This window comes from Marmota monax, unplaced genomic scaffold (assembly GCF_021218885.2).
Source record: "Marmota monax isolate L192 unplaced genomic scaffold, Marmota_monax_Labrador192_F-V1.1 WCK01_AAM20220418_F8-fsc00115, whole genome shotgun sequence".
In the NCBI taxonomy this organism is placed as follows: domain Eukaryota; kingdom Metazoa; phylum Chordata; class Mammalia; order Rodentia; family Sciuridae; genus Marmota; species Marmota monax.
This window is the reverse complement of record NW_026694419.1, coordinates 4,345,303-4,363,370: the sequence shown is the minus strand read 5'-3', so window position 1 is coordinate 4,363,370 and position 18,068 is coordinate 4,345,303. Positions and strand designations below refer to the sequence as shown.

The 18,068-nt window shown below is 33.9% G+C and overlaps 1 protein-coding gene across 2 annotated transcripts in view; it reads left to right on the top strand.

The window, feature by feature from the left end:
- Pkia (cAMP-dependent protein kinase inhibitor alpha) overlaps positions 1-17,120 on the top strand; it is an 89,379-nt gene extending 72,259 nt beyond the window's left edge. Inside the window, exons 1-3 of one of the 2 annotated variants that reach the window (XM_058570718.1) lie at positions 4,274-4,411; positions 9,437-9,614; positions 13,594-17,120. In XM_058570718.1, coding sequence (XP_058426701.1) covers positions 9,464-9,614; positions 13,594-13,673 — 231 coding nt within the window. In that variant the 5' untranslated portion in view covers positions 4,274-4,411; positions 9,437-9,463 and the 3' untranslated portion in view covers positions 13,674-17,120. Of the gene's footprint in view, positions 1-4,273; positions 4,412-9,436; positions 9,615-13,593 lie in introns of those variants that run through there. The other variant, XM_046468244.2, reaches the window with a different exon arrangement.
- Positions 17,121-18,068: the final 948 nt, after the last annotated feature.

Below are 18,068 nucleotides of genomic sequence, written 5' to 3'. Positions count from 1 at the left end.
TGCAATTCCCATTCAAAATTCCAATAACGTTCTTCATAGAAATAGAAAAAGCAGTCATGAAATTCATTTGGAAAAATAAGAGTCCAAGAATAGCCAAAGCAATCCTTAATGAGAAATACAAAGAAGGAAGCGTCATAATAGCAGACTTTAAATTATACTGCAGAGCTTTAGTAACAAAAACATGGTATTGGCACCAAACTAGGCAAGAAGACCAATGGAACAGAATAGAAGACACAGAGACAAACCTACATAAATTTACCTCATATTTGACAAAGGCACCAAAAACACACACTGGAGAAAAGACAGCCAGCCTCTTCAACAAAAGGTGCTTGGAAAACTGGAAATCCATATGTAATAGAATGAAAATTAATCCCTATCTCTCACCCTGTGCAAAAATCAACTCTAAGTAGATCAAAGACTTAGGAGTTAGACCAAAAACCCTGCATCCTATTAGAAGAAAAGGTAGGATCAACTCTTCAGTATATTGGCAGAGGAACTGACTTTCTGATCAAGACACCTAAAGCATAAGAAATAAAATAAAAAAATCAATAAATGGGATGGCATCAAACTAAAAAGCTTCTTTACAGCAAAAGAAAACATCAAGAGTGTGAAGAGAGAACCTATAGAATAGGAGAAAATCTTTGCCATCTGCACCTCAGACAGAGCATTAATTTACAGGATATACAAAAAAACTTAACACCAAAAAAAACCCACAAAAAACAAAAACAAATAACCCAAACAAAGGTTGGTAAAGGAACCGAACAGACTCGTCTCAAAAGAAGAAATATAATCAATCAATATATGAAAAAAATGTTCAACATCTCTAGCAATTAGAGAAATGCAAATTAAAACTACAGTGAGAGTTCATCTCACTCCAGAATGACAATTACCAAGAATAGAGGTAACAACAAATTTGGTGAGGATGGGAGGAAAAAGAACACTCATACGTTGTGGCTGTGACTGTATATTGGTGCAACCCCTCTAGAAAGCAGTATGGATATTCCTCAAAAACATAAGAATGGAACCATCATTTGACCCAGTTTCCCACTGCTTTGCCTATATCCAAAAGATTTAAAATCAGCATATCACAATTGCACAGTCACATCAATGTTTGTATCAGCACAATTCACAATAGCTAAGCTATGAAACCAACCTACTTTCAACAGATGAATGGATAAAGAAATTTTGGTATATATACACAATGTAATATTATTCCACCATAAATAAAAATGACTTTATGATATTTGCCATCAAATGGAGGGATCTGGAGAATATCATGCTAAGTGAAATAAATCCCAACAAACTGAAGGTTGAATATTTTCGCTGACATGTGGAAGCTAAACCACAATAGACTAGGGGAAGGGAAAAATAAAACTTCATTAGATTAGACAAAGGGAAAAGAAAGGAAGGGAAGGGCAGACAGGAATAGGAAAATGGTAGAATAAATCTAACATAATTTTCCTGTGTACACATATGAAATTACCTTGGTGAACCCCACCATAGTGCCCACCCACAAGAATGGTATCCTAATTAGAATAAGCTATATCCTGTGCTTGTATAATTTTAGCAAAATGGATTTTTCTGTCATGTATAACTAAGAAGGACCAATAAGATAAAATTTAAAAAAAAAAACTCTCCAGCTCTTTTCCTGCATGTTTGGGAGTAAACAAAAGAAAAAGAAATGAGTATATTATAGAACATACAGGTTGAAAGATGAGAGCTTTTATAACAGGGAAGATGAAGAATGTTATAGGCATTCAAGAAGTAGCTAGGCAAAAGATGAGAGTCTAGAAGCAGGAGGAAAAATCTACGGAATAAGAATGGGAGAAAAAAAGGGAATCAAGAAAAGCAGTCAGATCAGGTAGGGTGTTTGTCTGTAATCCCAGAAACTTGGAAGGCTGAGACAATAGTAAAAAGGGCTGGGGATGTTGCTCACTTGTAAAGTGTTTCTGGGTTCAATCCCCAATACTGAGAGAGAGAGAGAGAGAGAGAGAGAGAGAGAGAGAGAGAGAGGAAGAGGAGGAGGAGGAGGAGGAGGAGGAGGAGGAGGAGAAGGAGGAGGAGGAGAGAGCTAGAGATGTAGCTAGCATGCTAGACCCTGGGTTCAGTCTCCAGTACCACCTAAAACAAAATGAGAGAGAAACAAGTCCAATCAGGTATTAAGGTTGGGCAAAATATTCTTGAATGCAGAGATAGGGGTATCTTTTTATGTGTGTGTTAATGAAAAAAGAATTCCTACAATTTATGTAGAATGACCTTGATTTTCTCCATAAAGCTGTTTGGCAAGTAAGAAGAAAGAAAGCAAAATACAAATAAGGTTTAGGAAGCAAAGAAGAAAAGAAATAGCTGCTGTAAGGAATGGTAAAAGGGTATGCCAGAAATAGGTAAGGCATTTATGAGTATCTGTGAGGTCAGTTGTTGCTTAAATAGACAGTGAAAATATTTCCAAAAAGAAAAATGGAGCTTCTGGCTTTATTAACAGATGCAGACTAAGATTTCTTATTTCCAAGTTTTAATTGACTAAGGATTATAGAAGGAAAAGATTTTTATCTAGGCTAAAGAAAATTTCAGAGACAAAATTAAGTAATAATACAATTGACCAACTTATAAATTTTTAAAACTGTAAAAATATATTCATGAAAAGAAAAGTCTGACATTTGCACATATGGTGAAAAAGTATGGTGGGAAAAAATACTGGCATCTTTGTATTAATCAGGTTAGGGACAATTAACTCTACTAGTAAGTAATCCATGTGTTCTTTATCCCCATACACTCATAGTTAATATTTTTTAAAATATCAGATTTTACCTAAAAACGTATTTGATGAAGCATTAAAAAGGACTAATTTTGTTGACTCTCGGCCACTGAGTACACATCTTTTTAATACTCCTTGTGATGAAATGGAAAATCTCATGAAGCACTTCTGCCATGTACCAAAATACATGATTGTATCAAGTAAATCTGTAGGGCTGTTTCTCTTGAGTATTAACACCAGCCTTGTTTTCCATGGAACAACATCTTTACTGGAAAGGACAACTATCAGGAAAACTGCAGTTATTCATGCTTGGACATTTAGCAGGGATTTTTTAAAAAATGAACAAAGGGAGCTTGTCACTGCAAGGGAAACAAATCCAACACTATTGGTTGCCAATAACAAAATTACAAACAAAAAATTAGCTTTCAAACAAAAAAATTACAATTTTGGAAAAGTTATTACCTGGCTCTGTGGACTTCTTAATTCCTCAATTCTTGAGGACTTTTCTGACAAGAAAGGCAGCATTACTAACAAAAGTGATACCAAATAATGAAAGAGGTTACCATTTGGAAAATTTACAAAACCCAGTGAAGCAGTATTTTTCAAATAAGCAATTCCTGATATTAAATATATATTTAATAGATTATTAGTATTATAAATATATTAAATGTACAATAGATTATGTTAAACTATTAAATATATAATGTAGTCATATTAATATATTGATACTATGTTTATGTATTAAGTATATATTTAATATCAGATATTGCTCATTTGGAAAAAAAATACATTCAAATTGCAAGATAAACAGTGTATAGTAAGCATATTGCTCTGGTTCTAAATTCCACATTTTTAAAAAATCCACAATTATTTGAAAAGACTATTAAAATTCTCCTCATTTTTCCAAGCAAAAATTCTGTATGAGGCCACATTTTCTTCATATACTTCAAGTAAAACAATATGTTGAGACAGATTGAATGCAGAAGCAGATTTAAGAAACCAGATGTCTCTTATGAAGCCAGACATTTGCAATATTAAGCCAGAGTTGCAAATATAAAACTGTACTATTCTTGTCATTATTTTCTTCATGGTTTAGAAAATATATTTATTTTCATTAAAAATATTTATGTAAACATGTAAAGGTCTTATTGGTATCTTTAAATGGCTTTCAGCTTTATCATTTCAAATATGGTAAATAATGGTAGATTTTCCATAATCTTCAAGAATGTAGTGCATATCTGAAACCAAATTTAGAAACTCTGATGTTGACCAAATACTAAGCACACAGCAAACTACTGAAGAGCTTTCAACACACTTACATAATTTCATAAAGTAACAGTCAAGAAGTTGTAGAACTGCATTAATATTAGTGGAACAAGAAGAACTTTTTTTCTTTTTAAACCTTTTAAAGAAGTCATACTATTCATGTTAGAGAGAAGTCCTCAGTGTTTGCTGGTGACATTCTCTCCATTCTTTCTTCCAAGTCTGTGAGTCTCATTTCGTGTGTCCCATTTACAGGAGTAAAATTAGCATGTTCTGTAGTCACCATTTGGCTCATGACTCAATGTCACTATAAAAACCATTTTAGCAGCTTCATAGGCCCAGCTTCTACAATACATCCATGTGGAACACTCCAATTTGTTTAATATAGGAGACGTAAGTACATACTTTTATAGACTTTGGGAATCTATCTAAATCTATAAATTATACTAGGGTAAAATCTTCTGGTTTATTTTCTCAAATAATTTGTGTATATGGTATTAGAAAAGATAAAGGGCATAAACAAGGAAAAGACCAACATGAATCATGTATTTCAATCTAGAAATCAATCATACAAAGCAAAAATTCTTAGAGCACAGCATTATGATGCTTCTGTTGTTACAGGGAAAGTGAGGTTTTTTAAGGGGAAAAAGAAACAGCAAGCTTAGTTCTTATTCATGAATTTTGATTGAATTTTTAAATCTCAATTTTTTGAGACTTAAGTTTTAAAATTTAATCTAAATTTTGAATAGGTCAGTATTTAAATAATAAAAGGTCTTTTTCCTTCTCCCATCAGAATTTAAATATTACTATAATTGGATATTTTGCATAGTTGGGTAAGAAAAAAAATACCCAGCATATTTCCTTGTCTATATCTAACACTAATTTTTTCATGTCTAGAAAGTTCTAATTTTAGCAATGCAAACAGGAAACTCTAGTGAGAAATGAAAGTCCACTTTTTGTTTAGTTTTTATGGGTTTTTTCTCTTTATTTTTATAAGGTCACAATATATGCTAATTGCTATTTTATTAAACTTCTATCAGTTGCTGACATTTATTTGACTTTTTTTTGGAATTTCTTTCTATTTATTTATTTGTGTGTGAATATCTGTAAGACATAGATTTTGGGGACAGTTCTCCAGTATTTCAAAACAAAAGTATTTATTAGTCATCTGTATAGTGATATATTTGATGTAAAAGATATTTCTGGATCTCAGGTAGTTGTTATCACTAAATAAAACTGTTAAACTGAAAAAAATAGCCATCCATGCATGTGAAAGCAACCATGTTTGAACACCTAACAGGAAGTCTCTGAAAGAACAATAATAATGGAGAGATAAAAGTATGCAATATACAGCATTTGTATGTTTTATTTATAGTTATATTCTGTCATTTACATATTTAGTGTGTGCTATTTGCCAACTATTATTCTTTTATTAGAAAAGGAATTTATTATTTGGAGAAAAATAATAAATGAAATACTATTTTTATAATAATAGTTATTATTACTACAATAAGTATAATGGCTACTGTAATTAGAAGCCTGGAACTTAGTTTCTGTGTTACTTTCCAGGTGTAGATTTGGGTTCACATCAATCTAATAAATATTTTTTTAAAATGTTCAGGAGAGGGGATGTTCATAGGAATAAGATTTTCTCACAGTTGTTTATATTTTCTTTTATGCAATCCAAATGAAATTTATGTAAAGTCTATTTAAAAGAAAAGCACAACATACAGTCATATCTTTCATAGTCCCATTTTTCCCTGCATGTGTTCTTAACCTGGGAGTGTACTATGTCAAAATCCACAGTTGTTGATTCCTCTCATAAGTAGAATTGCCACCACTAGAATATTTTAACATTCCCAAATATGCCAATTTCATATCACCACTTTTCTCTGCTTTATTATTGATACTTCATATTATCTTAAAATTATTACAAGCAAAATTAATTAAATAAAACCCCCACATGTATTATTATAGCAGTCTACCGAGAAAAATATTAATAGAACAAAACAAGGACATGTATTACAAAATAAGATCTGGGTTTATGTCATAGTTCTGTGTATGATTCAGAGGTCACTAAAAGTCTTTGGGATGTATTTTCTTTATCTGAAAAATCAGGACTTTTTTTCCTACTTTATGACATTGTTACCAAATGAGAAATAATAGTACTTTTATTTAAAGCCTATTTCTTGAAATGCCATAAAAACAGATTTACAGTGGAAATGACTGGAGTTTATTCTTCTACCTTCACCTCCCTTAAACATTTATAAGATATACTTTGCCCATCTGATGTGCATTTTCAATTGTAAACCTTTAAAGTAACAAATACTAAATACTGTCTTAGTGTTATAGATAATAAAAATACCTTTACAACCAATTGCATTGAATTACTCCAAGGTCAAAAATTTTATTCAAACATCCTCATGGAAATAACCTAGTAAAGTAGAAAAAGTAAGATAGAACTTGATAGACCTAAATCCCAGGGAATTATTACTTATGTGAAGATTAGCAGATCACTTGAATTATCTGATTGTGATTCTTGAACTGTAAAAATTCTAGATTGACATAGATCAATGTTGAATAATTTAATACAATCAGAAAGCAGGAGAATTTTCTGTGGCTACTGATGAAAGGCAAGTAGTATGTTTCTTTTTCATTTGTCATTTCTATTCAACATACTTTTATTCAGCACTATTTGCAAGTGACTCTGCTAGGAATTGTGATTGACGTATAAACAAAATGCAATTTCTGTCTTGATAGAGTCTGTAATCTGTCTGGAAGGAGAGGTAACCCTAATGTTGGCTAGAATGTAAGTGACCTGTCCAGGCAAAAATCAGACTCACACAGTTAGAGAAGAATTAGGGAAAAGTGGTAAGAGAAAGACTCTTTGGGGGCTGAATTTTGAGGGCTAAGTCCGTTTCAACAAGCAAGTTTGTTGAGTAAAGACATTCCAGGTGGAGTAAAAACTTGAGCACCAGCAGGGAAACTCTGGAAAAATATTGTGCATTATTCTACAATATATCAAGTATAAGAGTAAATGGTTGAAGTAAAACAACAAAAGTGGATCCTAACCAGATCATGGAATGCCTTAAAAGAAATGTTAAAAATTCAGAATGTGTTCTACACGTCGTAGGTTAGATTTTGTTGAATGGGCCAAAGGTCACTCTTGTGGCAGCATGACCAAGTCATGGAGAATCTTGGGGAATGGGAGCACTCAGCCACAATCCTCCAGTAAGAGTCCCCTGTATTTTACAGAGAATAAATATGAGTGACATCAAATAAAATGATTAACTGGCAAGTGAATAGATGTTGATGTTGAGGGAGAGAGAGAAATGAAAATTTCTACAAACATAGTATGTTATGTTAATGTAAAGTGGGTGACGTCATTAGAGATGGAAGGAAATAAAATCAACAGCACATATTAAAAAGGAAAAGCCCAATTCATCCAGAAGAGAAAGAAAATCCACAGACATGTTTGGAAAAGGAGAACTCATAGCAGAAGTCGTATATCTTTTCAAAAAAAGGAAGACACACAGTCATATTTTAAACAGTTGGTGTCTTGTGTGTGGACTGGAAAGGGCTTGGAATCCTTCTTGCAGAGAATAAAAAAAGGAAGAGTCAACTGGAGGGGAACAAAAGCATTTCTGTACAAGTGTAGTATATACTAATAATAGAATCAGAACTTTCTAGGTGAGCCAGTTGGCACAATTTTGTGTCTTTTTCTGGCAACACTCAGTCCCCAGTAGTGAGAACAGAGAAAGTATACTGTGGTGTTTTCCCAAGAGTGAAGTGTAGACTGGAAGGCAATAATTACAGTAAATCAAAGGAATTTCTTGGTGCTAATAATAAGCTAAAATAACTGATGGGCAACTGATTAATATAATGGTGGACCTAGGTAGACTAAAACTAAAAATATTTATAGGAATTAAAGATGGGATCAGTGTGAAGAACTAATCCATTAAGTGTAAGAGAGGAAGGAAGGAAGGAAGGAAGGGAGGGAGGGAGGGAGGGAGGGAAGGAGGGAGGGAGGGAGGAGGGGAGGAATGGAGGGAGAGAGGGAAGCTATGGCCAGAGGAGAGAATTTCTAAATTTAGGATTTTAGAAGTGAGGTAGTTCTGAGTGTTCATTATTTAGATACCTTTGCTTGAAGGTATTATCACATTATCCAGCTGCTTCAGTTTCCTAACAATGTAAGAATAAGGTGGTAAATTGCATTTCTGAAATTCACTCCATGACTTAGTGGCAGAACAAGGACCAGAACGCAAGTTCCAGGTACTTCACTGTGACAAAATATCTGAGCTAAACAACTTGTACAAAGGAAAAGCTTATTCTGGCTCTTGGTTTCTGAGGTTTCAATCCATGTCCTACAGATTCTTTTTCCCTTAGGTCTATGGTATGCCAAATACATCATGGCAGGAGAATGTGGTAGAGGACACTGCTCACCTTATGATTGAGGCCAAAAAGAGAGCAAAAGGAGTGTCAGGATTCAAATATACCCTTTCAGAGCATGCCTGAAATGACCAAGCTTCCTTTTATTGGGCCCTATGTCCTAAAGGTTCTAACATCTCCCAGTAGCACCACAGCTTGGAACCAAGTTGTTAACAACACATGGTCTTCAGGGGGACATTCAGTATCCAAACTTTAGCAGACTTAAAGAATGTATATCACCAAGTTTTTTGGAAAAATTCAGTTTTATTGATTTTGCAGATTCAAACATTTTATTTTAAAGATATCATCAAGAAGATTTGTCATTCCTGTCAAGCTAATGGGGGCAAAGGAGTTGTCTTCCTGGGTTGAAGCAGTATTTTATCACTGGCAGGGATTGCTGCTGCATGGTGATTATAAAAAACGAACTATATTAGGTCAATTTCTTTAACATTCATAGACTATGGATAGCACACTTGCTTACTACTTACCCCCCTATGTTGGTTGAACCACTTCTACTTGACTCTACCTCTGATTCTAAAATCTCTCTGTGACTGAAGACTGGCTAAAATGGCATTAGAAAAAGAGAATTTTATTATCTAAACCAGATATCAACAAAATATGTCATGAAGGCTAAATTTGGCTCTCTGCCTGTTTTTTTTTTTTTTGTAAATAAAAAAATTTAAAAAATGTTTATTACATCTGTATATTGTCAATGGCTACTTTTACATTATTAGTACAAAATTAAGTAATTGGAGTAGAGATCCTATGTTCCACAAAGCCTAAACATTTACTACTAGGCCTTCACACAACAAGCTCCCTGATCTTTGATTTAAATACTTAGCACAAGAATCAAAGCACTCCTTGTTTTGTGAACATGTAAACCATAGTTTCACATTCATATTGCAGACCAAAAGTTTAATAAGTGTTTTTGTTAAATGTATACTATTGACTACCATTATATTTACCTATTAATTTTCCTCTTTTTTATAGTCCCTGCTATGTGGATATTTGTTAGCAATGACTGATGTGGAAACTACATATGCAGATTTTATTGCTTCAGGAAGAACAGGTAGAAGAAATGCAATACATGATATCCTGGTTTCCTCTGCAAGTGGCAATAGCAATGAATTAGCCTTGAAATTAGCAGGTCTTGATATCAACAAGACAGGTGAGTCATTTCATATACATTTCTCTATGAACATAGAATGATATACAGCATTTCTCTAAGTAGGACTGAGGCATAAAAAGCCACCTTTGAAAGTAATCCAAAAGAAAGAGTTAGAAATAGTCTAGGGCAAGATGAAAGTATATGACTACTTTCTGAATCACTCCCACTTTGTTTTTGATGACTTTTCTTTACAGTTTTCCACTCAAATGCAGAGTCTTTACTCTAACTTATTAATATAATTAATAAAACACATGGCTTTTATTTTAGTCCTTGCTTATGTAGCACATTTAACAAAGTTGGAGCTCCTACATTAATGATATTGGCCCCTTCTAACTTTGCCAGGCAGATATTTAATAGATTCTTAAGTGAGTCTGACGGACTTCAGTTCTAGAATAATTTCAGAAGAAAAGGTCTCAGGACCAGTTTTATTAAGGATGGAAATAAAATAGCTTGTTAAATAAGTAACTCTTAGATAAAAAGGGTTTTTGGTTTTTCTTTCATGATTAAATGGGCTTGTAATAAGAAAATATCTTATTACTGGACTTTAAATTCTTATCCAAGGAGTTTGACTTCACCAATGACAAACAAAAACAAGTTTAATAATTAAAATTTTTGATAGTCTTACTTTTAAAAGTATTAGAATAAGCTCCCTGTTAGTTTCTCCATCTGTATCTTTTTCAAATATCAAAACTGAATGTGTTTATTTGAGAAGACTTGTGCAAAAAATAACACTTAAAATTGAAAAGAATTCACAATTAAGCCATATTATTTTGTCTATGGGAAAACACTTATCAGTTGCTGATTCCACTTGTAACATTCATATGTTTTCACTATTAGAATTTCTCTGACAAAGCCTTCAGTTTGTCAGAAAACTAAGACTATATATGCGTTAATGAAGCAACTCAGCAACAAGACCTAAAATACAGATTTTATTCAATGGCTAAATGTCAGTAGGTCACAGGTACAACTTTTCAATTTAAGATTAATAATAAAATTTAAACATCACCACTTTGGAATATAAAGACCTTTAATATTTTAGGTTTCATTGCTTCTCTACTATAACTAAACATAGTTACTTCTCAAAGCAGTTCTGAGAAAGACTTTAGGAAAATTATTACAATTTGGTGTCATAAAATGAGTAAATACATTTTTAATTTGTTTTTGAGAATTTGTTCATTTTTTATCATATTTATATTTTCATGTTTACATTAATATGCTATTTTAATAATTTTAGCCACTCTTAATATTTATGACATTTTTAATCACAATAATTTAATTTCTTCTTTTTTCCCTGAAATTAAGACTTGTTAGTATGAAGACCTTTCTTATTAACAATATAACAATATAACATTATTTAAATTATATGAATAATTATAAGTAACAAATGATAATAAGATTTTATGTTAATATATAAATAAAATTATTTGACACATATTTAAGTATCTAATTACACAATTTAAAATAAACCAGATATCTTCATGCTGCCAAATACCTCCTTTTCTTTTTTTTTTTTTCAGAGAGAGAGAGAGAGAGTTTTATTTATGTTTAGTTTTTCGGCGGACACAACATCTTTGTTTGTATGTGGTGCTGAGGATCAAACCCAGGCCGCACTCATGCCAGGCCAGCGCACTACCGCTTGAGCCATATCCCCAGCCCCAAATACCTCCTTTTCTAAATGTTTCTACAATGTTAATTGCAATTCCCTAGGTCCTTGCAAAATTTTCTATTTCTCTTCAAGTTATGAAGTCTAGAACTAAGCAAATTATCAACAGCTACAAAAAAATAACTATATAATATGTAAGCATAAAATATAAAAAATGAAAAATATATAATGGCAAATTTAATATTGCTGAGAATTATATGAATTCCTTTGTAATTTCTAAGTGTTCCACTTCATTTTAGTTTATACTCAGTAATATTGCTACCTATGTTTACCTTGGTTTGTTAACAAACATCTATTTGGCTACAGCTTGTTTGCACCATAATGTCTCTTGACACCTAGAAAGTCCCAGTCCTCATGGGAGTCAAATTTCTCATCTTCTGTTATATGCAGTCATTGTTATCCTTAAATATTCTACTATCTTACATCAGCCTCAATTTGATTTTATTCCTTTGGTTAACAACCTCTTCTCCTTTTTATCAAATTCTTCTTGCATGCTAATCTACATATCTCAGATTCAGGCCATCTGCACATCTTGGAATCCTGTTCATTACTTTAACAATACAAATAGTGTACAAACAATGATAACTAATGCCTGGTCACATCCTTAGTGCAGATTTAAAACAGAATATGATTTTTATGTAGAAGAACTACTTTCTTTTTCCCTAAGGACTTATTGTCACTAGAGATTGGTGGAACGTTTTGTGTGTACCTTCTAAGAGTAAAGAGTAATTGGCTTTAAACTTTATAGTCTAAAGAATGGACCTGTGTAATTATCTCCATTCATTGAATTATGATAACAGATTGCTAGCATATAATTTATGTCATGTAACACCCCAAAATATTTTTCCCACCAAGCCATATTGGTCTCCCAGTAACCAAATGACACATTGAGATATACGAATGTTTTGAGTTAAGGAATGCCTACAGCTTGCTTGCAAAGTGAACTAATATGAAGTGAAAGCATTGTTCAGTTTCAGTGTGTGCAATGTTACTGACTAAGGTTGCTGCTGTGGGTACAGTTATGAGGGTGGTATTATTAGAACTTTGCATATATTCTCTAAGGGCAGGCCAGGGGCCACTATAACTATAGGAGAAGAGACAGACCAACTGACCTAATGTCCTTTCATTTTCTACCATCACTTTTAATTTAAATTAATAGAATCTCTGATAAATCAGTTAATTCTAAGTGTTATCAATAATGAAAAATAGTTTTTAAATATTTCTTCAAATACAACAAACATAAAAAAGTAAATATGTTCCTACTTCTGATATCTGCTTAAAGACACTACTGACTTCTGCATCCTGTAAAGCTACACTTAAGTGGCATGACTTGGCCATGATACTTCCTATCTATTTATCAAAAGCATAACTTATTGCTGTTACAGATCTGTGGCCTTCTGGAAAAGTGAGGCAGCAGGAAGATCCCTTCTCCTCTTCAAATCCCATTTGTCGAAATCAAATCAGAAAGATTTCAAACATACTACTCAGAGTAACAGGCATGAGTTTACTGAAGGGAAAGGGACACTCCCAGGGGAGAGGGTGTGGGTCTTCTCAGAGAGAAGAGGAACAGCATGTCTCTCCTACACTTCAGCCCAGAGAAGTTTCCAGATAGTACCACCCAGGTCCACCTCTTGACTTTTGACTGATAGCAGGATGACATCAGACTTTCAAGTCCCCCACTGCCATGACAACTCTAGGTCACTTTGGCCTATGCTGACTCGTTCTAATTGGATACTTACCATAAATTCTTACAGATTTTATACTTAAAAGGAATTAGCCTTATCTCCCTGGGTTTGGGGATCTGGTCCATGGAAAGGATCATGAAATTCTTCCCATTCAGAGTAACTTGGTTCATCTTATTGACATTATTTTGGGCCTGCATTTCTTCTGTAGATAACAGGTAGTTTGCTAAGGAATGTGACATATCCTGTCCACTTAAGCCAGGCAGGGCTGCAGGTAAATTGCTTCTTGGAAAAGAAAGCATGTGGGGGTCAGCACAATGGGCCCATTTAATAAAATTATTCCCTTAACCTCATGTTCACATCTGTCCCCTGTCAATCACTAGTAACTCCAAAAATTCAAATATTATTATATTTTTGAGTCATGCTGTCCTAACTTCACAGAATAAGCCAGGCTTTCAAAACTTATGCTACATCCTTAATGGTGAACTCTGACCACCAAGAAAATGCACTTGTCTGTATGAAGATTTTGACTTCTTTTGTATGTCAGAAGTTCCAGTATGACATATTGCGAGCCAGTAAATTTAAAGAATAGTTTGTAGTCTGCCTTCATCCTTTTTTTCATTTTCTCTTACAGAAGGTGAAGATGATGCACAGCGAAATTCAACAGAACAAAGTGGGGAAGCCCAGGGAGAAGCAGCAAAATCTGAAAGCTAAAGCCCCGCTTTGACCTTTAACAACACCTGACAATGTGGCAAAATTCCAGGCCTTGCTGCAATGCATTTGTTTCCATGAGTAAAAAGAGGAAAAAGAAAATGGCTGTGCTGTATCACAGGAAACTGCTCATTATCATGTTAAAAATGGGGGCAGAGGCTGTGGCTGCAGACAGACTTTTCTCTACCTCTGTCATTAGCAATGGTTGAAATCCTGTGGCTTGTGTTTGGATGTCATTTTTGTATGGATCCTTTCACTTGACCATATGATGAAATGCTTGTAGAGAGTAGCACTGACCTAGATGATGATTCCTGTAGCATCTGGCCCCTCACAATGTCAGAGGATTTAATTGTGTCTAATTGGAAAGGGTTGGTTGAACCCAGAGTTTAAACATCTCTGGATCAAGTATTCACCCAGTAAAAGAACCATCTAGAAAGCACCGTTTTTAGCATTATGTATCTGTGTGTTACTGCTGTGTTCTTTACACTGTTTTGTATTGTACAATATAGATGCTCAGCACTGCCCCCTTCTTCGATTGCTTATGAAAAACAAAAGTGATGTACATTACTGTGAATTTTTATACCACTCATTTTTAAAAGGGCTGCCTGGCTTTTTTTGTTTGTTTGTTTTTGTTTTTAATTTTTCATAGTGTGGTGGTGTGCACAGGACAGAACACACTTTTTAATAACATAATCTTTCCCCTCCTTCATTGTGTATTGATGAATTAAGCTGTAACAGTTTCATCAAGACTCATTTGCTTTATTATACAGGCATTTGAAAATATCCACCAATGTGAATATTCCTGAATTCAGTCTGTTTGGAGACTGCACAGACTGGAATTCAATCTGTCAAGTTGTTCTATTCCTTCCCAATTAGGGGCCTTCTCCCAACCAATGTTGTTAATTTTAGTTGTAAGAACCTTGGAGAATTGAGAATGTACAAAAGAAAAGACAAGATAATACCAAGAACTGGAAAATTTTGTTCTGTGGAATCAAATGTCTCACAATGTTGTACATTACTATTTAAATTTGGAGAAAAACTTATCTCCACCAGGCTGAAAAGGATGGAGAAAGTGATCTCCTTGCAATCATGTGGACACCAATCACAAAAGTAAAGCCCTTGTGTAGTGTCTTTCGTGTCTTTTTCCAGCCCTCTCAGATCCAAATGTTATTATGCACTTTTTAATCTTTGTAAACTTTTACTAATAATTAGTTTGAATTGCATTCTGATACAGTAATTATCACCATTAGATGCTAACAAAATTTTCACTAATACTGTTGATAGCCTATGCTGTGTTTTGACATCATGGTTCTTTTATGGAAAGTTTCTGTGACCTGTGTAATCTTTCTGGTCAGTATTATGAAGTCTTTTGTCAGTGGTAATAAATAAGGAACCAGTAATATGCCAATGGCTCATGAGTTACTGGACAAATAGCAGACACCAGGAGTCTCTTTACAATTAAGATCTCACTAAGCTGTCCTCAAGGGCTTAGGCACAGTTCCAGCTACAGTAGGTAGTAAATCATCATTTTAACAGGTAATCTATGTAGTTGTGCTAGGAACTCAGCCTTTCTCTGTAGGTAGGGACAGATTGAAAGGTAAGTCTGCTCACATTTCCCTTTACAGTCATCTTCACTGACTGAGATAAGGGTATGAGTCTCATTATCTTATCCATTAGTTATTACCACACAAAAGGAAGTTAACAATTTAAGTCTTCTAGAAGACAGATTAAATTTTAGGTTACTTCCTTCTATAAAACCCATCAGAGGCCAAAATATCTGATGAAAATTTAAACAAATCCATCTATTAATATACTCACAAGTGTGAACAGAAGTTTCTGGGACTATATTAGACAAGCTCTGGTAGTCTGTTTCAAACACCAACCCACATAATTGGTTTTTGATGTCCTCATTTACTATCCTGATGGTTTTCTTGTGGAATCTAAATTTCTCTTCTTCCTTAAAGTTGTAGAATTCTAAACTGATTTCATGTGATTTTGCAAAGTTTAAAATCAGTGCTGAGTATATGTGGAATGTTTATATTCCTATGTGATATACTATTATTAATGCATGTGATGCCATGCGTGTCTTTGAATATATATAAATAGTGCTCGAATGCAAAGTCATATGGAGCTTCATTTGAGTTTGAACACTTACTGCTACTTTGTCTGCTATATTCAAACTCAGAGACATTCCCAAGCTGGGAAGATAAAAAATTGACTTTCCAAAACATTCACATCCTTTAAATTTTGTTTAGCAAAAAATACACTGTATCTTCCAAATTTTATTTTAATATTTTTAGTTTGCAAGCCAATAATATGCATGGATCTGAATTTGAGGAGAGGAAGAAAAGATAGGAAACCAAAGGAATGATTTGACAAGAGGCATTGGATGACTATTAACTGGCCATTCCTATACTCATCTCTTTCCCACATGTTCTCCCATTTATTCCTCAAACAATTCAATTAAAGTGGTATCTTTATTCCATTTCACATAGTAGCACTCAATAAGGTATAACTTTTCCAAGCTTAAAAAGTGAATAAGTGATGAATTAAGATTTGAGTCCATTTGTCTATGTCCAAGGAACTCTCTATGGCAATGCCATAACATTAAAGCTAGTTAAAGAATATATTTATCTGTAGGTAAGTTCTGGAGAAGGACTTGCATTGCCTCCAATGTTTAGAAAAGAAAACTGAGTACCAAAAAGGGGAACTGCCTTTCTCAAAGTCACCTAAATTGGTAATGATAAAGATGAAACTAGATTATAGAAAGCATACTTCGAACAAAATAAAAGTTGATTACAACTTATTTTAGGGAGTATACCTCATAGAATGTATATTTCTGACATGTGGTCTGTAAATTTTAGCATTTTTACATTTCTTATGCCAAATGATACTAATTTTGTTAAATTGCCCAGAAACACAATATTTCAGTTTGACTCATTTGCAACAAGTGTGAATGTGTCAAACTTATTTTTTATCAATTGTAAACACCCAATGCTGACACAGTTTTTATCCTATGTTCATACAAATGCTTTTTCCAATCAATGACAGAAATTGCAGCCTCTGATTCTTAGTACCCCCAGAGCAGCACACTGTACCTGCCCTACACCTGAGATTTACTCAGATATGATGGCCAATGTATCATTTTAGAAGATGAATGATATTGCTATTTCCCCTGAAAAAAGTAATAATGGGTAAAGAAATGCTGGGCAGGACTGGCTGGGCAGGAAAGCTTCTGAGTGAAACCTGTAGTAGCAAAGAGAAAATGTATAGTATTCAAGTGAAAACAGGAAAGGATTTGTGGTTTATGATGTCTTAGAATACCCTAAATTGTTCTTTAAGTAAAAGAGTGGCAGTCTCTGCAGTCAATCGTGAGCTTGTATGACTTTTGTATTTAGCAATGTTGCATGCTCACATAATTGATATTAAAGGTAACACATTTTTCTGAAATATAGTCTATTAAGAGTATTTATTGAACACATTCTATTGTACTTGGTGCTAGGGAAAGTGCTGCAGGTGATATAGGAGAAATCCAAAACCTCAGCCATCCTGCAGAGGATGTATATATCCTTCTAGGTATGCTTTCCTGACTTTTTCTTCAGTAATATTCATTTCCATTACACTCTGGCAACCTACTTCTTGGACTTAGTCATCTACCAGAACCATTTCAGCTCTTGGAACTGAAGCCCCAACATCAGACCTATAGTTCTTTTTTGCTGATCTGCAGGGAGGTGATTTCCAATCAGGAGAAAACTGGGTTTTTATCAGGATCCCCTGAAAATTGTTATAACATCCATCCTTTACCCACACACTCATAGATACATTCACATTTCCCTTAAAATAAATCTCTACATGACTTTAATAACTTTTTCCCTCCCACCTACACCTCCACCACTCAAGAGCCTCTGATGGAGAAGAAATTCAAGGCTCCCATACACCCACCCTGCCTACTCTATTGCAAGGCTTACAAATGAGTCAGCAACAAAATGCAGTCCTCACAGAAACCCTTGTTTTATTGCATTAAGGATAACATTTTGGGGTAGAGGAGCAAAGAAAATTTGACCTATTTTCTCTTTTTGTTATATTGTTTTTATTACATATGGGCAGTAAAGGACAAACAGACCAAAGTGGGATTTAAGAGAAGCAGGTTTTGTTTTGTTTTAAATCATGAGATATATTACTCATCTATTTACTATTTATTTTGCAGTACTGGGAATTGAAACCAGGGTTGCTTTACCACTGAGTTACATCCCCAGTCCTTTTTTATTTCTTATCTTGACCAGCAGAGGCTGGTCTCCAACTTGAGATCCTCCTGCCTCAGCCTCCACACACATTTGGGTCTAAGCAAGTTCTTAAACCAGAAAAGGAATGTAAATCTTTAAGTTCACCTTATTCCAC